Source organism: Arachis ipaensis, chromosome B10 (assembly GCF_000816755.2).
Source record: "Arachis ipaensis cultivar K30076 chromosome B10, Araip1.1, whole genome shotgun sequence".
Classification (NCBI taxonomy): Eukaryota; Viridiplantae; Streptophyta; class Magnoliopsida; order Fabales; family Fabaceae; genus Arachis; species Arachis ipaensis.
The window spans coordinates 115101078-115104911 of NC_029794.2; the positions used below are offsets into that span (position 1 = coordinate 115101078).

Genomic DNA, 3834 nt, shown 5'->3' on the forward strand with positions numbered 1-3834 from the left:
CTCATTTTACTGAAAAACTTTTAATTAAGTCAGCAATTGACAGCTTGGAAAGCAATAAAAAGATTAAGCCATCGAAACTTTTGATGCTTTTGCTCGGCTTCTATCCATCGAGTGATATTAAATTATTAATAAATATTTGATGGTCATAATAATTATAAATTTACGGTAATAAATTAGAGTGCATTTTTATATATGTAAGATATTTATGCATTCTACAGGACCACACCCACGTTTTGTATGTCCAAGTCAATTTTATTTTATTTTATTTTTACCATGATGGAATTCAATTCAATTACCCTAGTAATCATCACAAGCTACCATATCCGTTTTGCCCCACCACTGTCTCTATCAGCTGCAATAGCCAATAGAAGACAAATACTAAATAACAGTTTGGCCCTATGCTAAGTTGCTCAATTTTTTTCCCCAGAGAGTATATATTTACCGTGGTCAAATGTGATATCTAATCTTTTAGTCGCAAGTCATCTACTTAAGGACAGACAACTGACAATAAAATGCTTTTATTAGTTAAGAAATCAAGTGATAAAGTTGTCAAGTTCTTTTAAGAATTTGTTATTCCCTAATGAATTGTTATATATATAAAAGATAAAATTTAAATTTTTAATACTTAAATAATAAATAAATTGGCCACTCGATCAACCAAGTTGTTCAAATTTTAAGTGTCAATACAAATAAATATAGTTATAATTACCAACTAAAAAAATTACTGCTCTTCACTTTAGAATTAAGGAGTTACTATGATAGGTTGGGGGTTCAGATTTGATTCCATGATTAGCAAAGGCTTAATTAAATAAAGGAGAAATCAAAGCTAAATCTAGTTGAAAAAGCAAAGGTTAGATATTGGTGTCTCCATAGCAAGTCTTTTTACGGATCTTCAGAAATAAATAAGAGGAAGCTACGTTTGTACCCATTCCAATGTATGTATAGTAGTACTTATGTATTTAATTGTTAATAATATTATAATTGATAAATAATATAATCCATGGTATTTAAATATAAGGTAACTAGCTAGGGTCCATAGCAATGGGTCCTTTTCAGAGGCATATAAACCTTCTAAGTTGTAACTACTAGTGTGTTTTTTCTCTCTCACTTTCTCATCACTTAGATTTAAAAAGAAACAAGAAAAGAAGGAAGAATTGTTGAATTTGTGGCGATGGAAGCTCAAGAGTTGTTTGAGCAGCAGCAAGACAATAATACCCCTAGTTCTGAGCATTTCATGGTTGAGGAATTCTTTGATTTCTCGAACGAAGAAGCAGCTACTGCTCCGTTTATTCCCAACACCACCACCAACTCCACCCACTCCTCCCCCACTGCCCTTGACAGCATCAATTCCTCTTCCTCGAACCCCAATTTCCTGACCGCCGACCTCTCCGTCCCGGTATATAACCAATTTTTATTGTTTTATTCTGTTAATTCATCATTTTATATAAATAAATATGAAATTAAGTATGACTTAGTTCTCACGTCCAACACATACAACAAAATTCCTGAAATTTCCCTTAACTTGTTTCCTTTTACATCGAAAGAGTAATAATAATAATAATATATTTCTAATTTGGAAAAACAGTACGATGATCTTGCTGAACTGGAATGGTTGTCCAATTTCACCGAGGAATCATTTTCGAGCGAGGACCTGCAGAGGATGCAGCTCATATCAGGCATAAAGGCCCGAAGCGACACCGAGGCCCGTGAATTCCACCACCAAGTCGAGCCCAACCGAGCCAACTCAATACTCAACCCACAACTGTCGGTTCCAGCTAAGGCCCGAAGCAAGCGCTCGCGTGGGCCTACATGCAACTGGAACTCCCGCCTCCTCGTGGTGTCCCCAACCACATCATCTTCCCAGCCCGAGCCCATGGCTCTTCCCAAGAAGCCCGTGGCAAGGAAGAAGGACAGCAGAGATGAAGAAGGGGAGGGCAGGAAGTGCCTGCATTGCGCCACAGACAAGACACCTCAGTGGCGGACAGGGCCCATGGGCCCAAAGACATTGTGCAATGCATGCGGAGTGAGGTATAAGTCGGGCCGGCTGGTGCCTGAGTATAGGCCGGCTGCCAGCCCGACTTTCGTGCTGACTAAGCACTCAAACTCGCACCGGAAGGTTCTGGAGTTGCGGCGCCAAAAGGAGATGATGCAGGCCCAGCAACAACATCAGCAGCAACTGCTTCATCATCACCATCACCAGAGCATTATGTTTGATGTCTCATCCAACGGTCAGGATTACTTGATCCATCAGCAACTGGGTCCCCATTTTGGCCACCTAATCTAGTCCGCTTCAATTCTAGAGTAGAATAGACTTCTCCGTGCAACTTTTCCTAATTTAATTTCTAGCCATATAGTACTTCTTTACCTTTTTTTTTTTTAATTTGTTAGGGATTTGTTTGATTGACTTCTTGCTTACTTAAAATCCTTTTCTTTTCTTTTCATTTTTGGCCTTTAACTTTTTTGAGTTTAATGTTTAATCTTTTATGGTGACTGATGTAGTGTTTTTTCAAGTCATCATTTTCACAGACTTGAAATGTTACAGCTTACACACATCAACATTCTCCTTTATATGTACTCAATTTCATTTTTGTATAATAGTTGCAGTAATAATGGGTAATGTTAGAATTACATGCCATTTTTTTTTAACTTAAAAAACACAAGGATGTGTAAGAGGGAATTCTTAAGTTGTGAATTCAACTACAAAATGTGTGCTATTTTATTAATCTTTGATTCATGTAAAATTATCATTTTAGTAGATAGTTGGGTTAAAATTAATTTTTTTTATATATAATTAAACATAAGCATAGAATTAAAGGGCATATTCATAGGCGCGGTACGAAATAAGGTACGAATTCTAAATCAGAATAAACCTCTCCAACAACAAGGATTATATTTACATACAAAAATCATTTTCAGTGAGTCCCAAAAAGAGTATGATTTTACTGAAACCCCTACAAGTACTAACCGAAACAAAACTCATGAGTAGATCTTTCAAGAGTAGTTGTTTTCTTTTTATGTAGGTGAAGTGCTAATTTATCAGGGATCAAAATTTCATTTAAAAGTTTTGCAGACTAGGGAACTAACTACTTAGAATAACCCAAATTAGTTAGTAGTTGTTTCTTTTAGATCTTTCAAGAGTTAAACCACTCTTGAATCACATCCATGACTTGCATCCTTTTATGCCCTCTATCCACATAGCATTCCTGACCATTTTATCTCATCACAGTAGATATGAAACTTAAGTATATCACAAGTATATCTACGTAGAAATTGTTTCGCTATTCTCATGAAACTAGAAGATAAAATATTTTTTTATGAAGCATCATTATGTAATAGAACTATTTTATTCAACATTAATATATAAATAACCATTTTTTTTAACTAATGTAATCTATAGATAAAGTGTGGATAAAAATAATTTTTGTAACACGCATTAAATGTATTGCAAAATTATGGAGATATTTTTCAAGTTAGCTATATTTTCAAAAGAATAAAAAATACTTAAAACTCAACACAACACAACACAATAATCTATATTTAACTAAATTATACAAACATTTATTTCATATTAGATTTATATATAATCAAATTTATTATATAGGAGGTAATGTACCCTAAATTTTAAAGAGTGCTAGAACAGTTATCTCGTTATTGATTGTTAAAATAAATTGGACATGTAATTAGCAAAATTATATAGTTTGTTCTTACTTACCAACTTGTTATCTCAGTGGTGCTCACACTCACATTGTCGTAATAATGGTCACAACTCCTTGATGATTATGTATCAAATGTATTTGATCAGAAATGTTATCAATAAAACATATATATATATAT

General features: G+C 34.2%; 1 protein-coding gene across 1 annotated transcript; it reads left to right on the forward strand.

The window, feature by feature from the left end:
* Positions 1037–2614, forward strand: LOC107624444 (GATA transcription factor 12). Its single transcript, XM_016326938.2, has 2 exons — positions 1037–1396; positions 1586–2614. Exons 1-2 carry the CDS (start codon positions 1172–1174, stop codon positions 2282–2284), a joined length of 924 nt encoding a protein of 307 aa, XP_016182424.1. The 5' UTR covers positions 1037–1171; the 3' UTR covers positions 2285–2614.

Coding starts and splice junctions, on each gene's coding strand:
- LOC107624444 (XM_016326938.2), top strand. CDS start 1,172: ATGGAAGCTCAAGAGTTGTTTGAGCAGCAGCAAGACAATAATACCCCT. Junction 1,397..1,585: donor CCGCCGACCTCTCCGTCCCG/GTATATAACCAA, acceptor TTGGAAAAACAG/TACGATGATCTTGCTGAACT.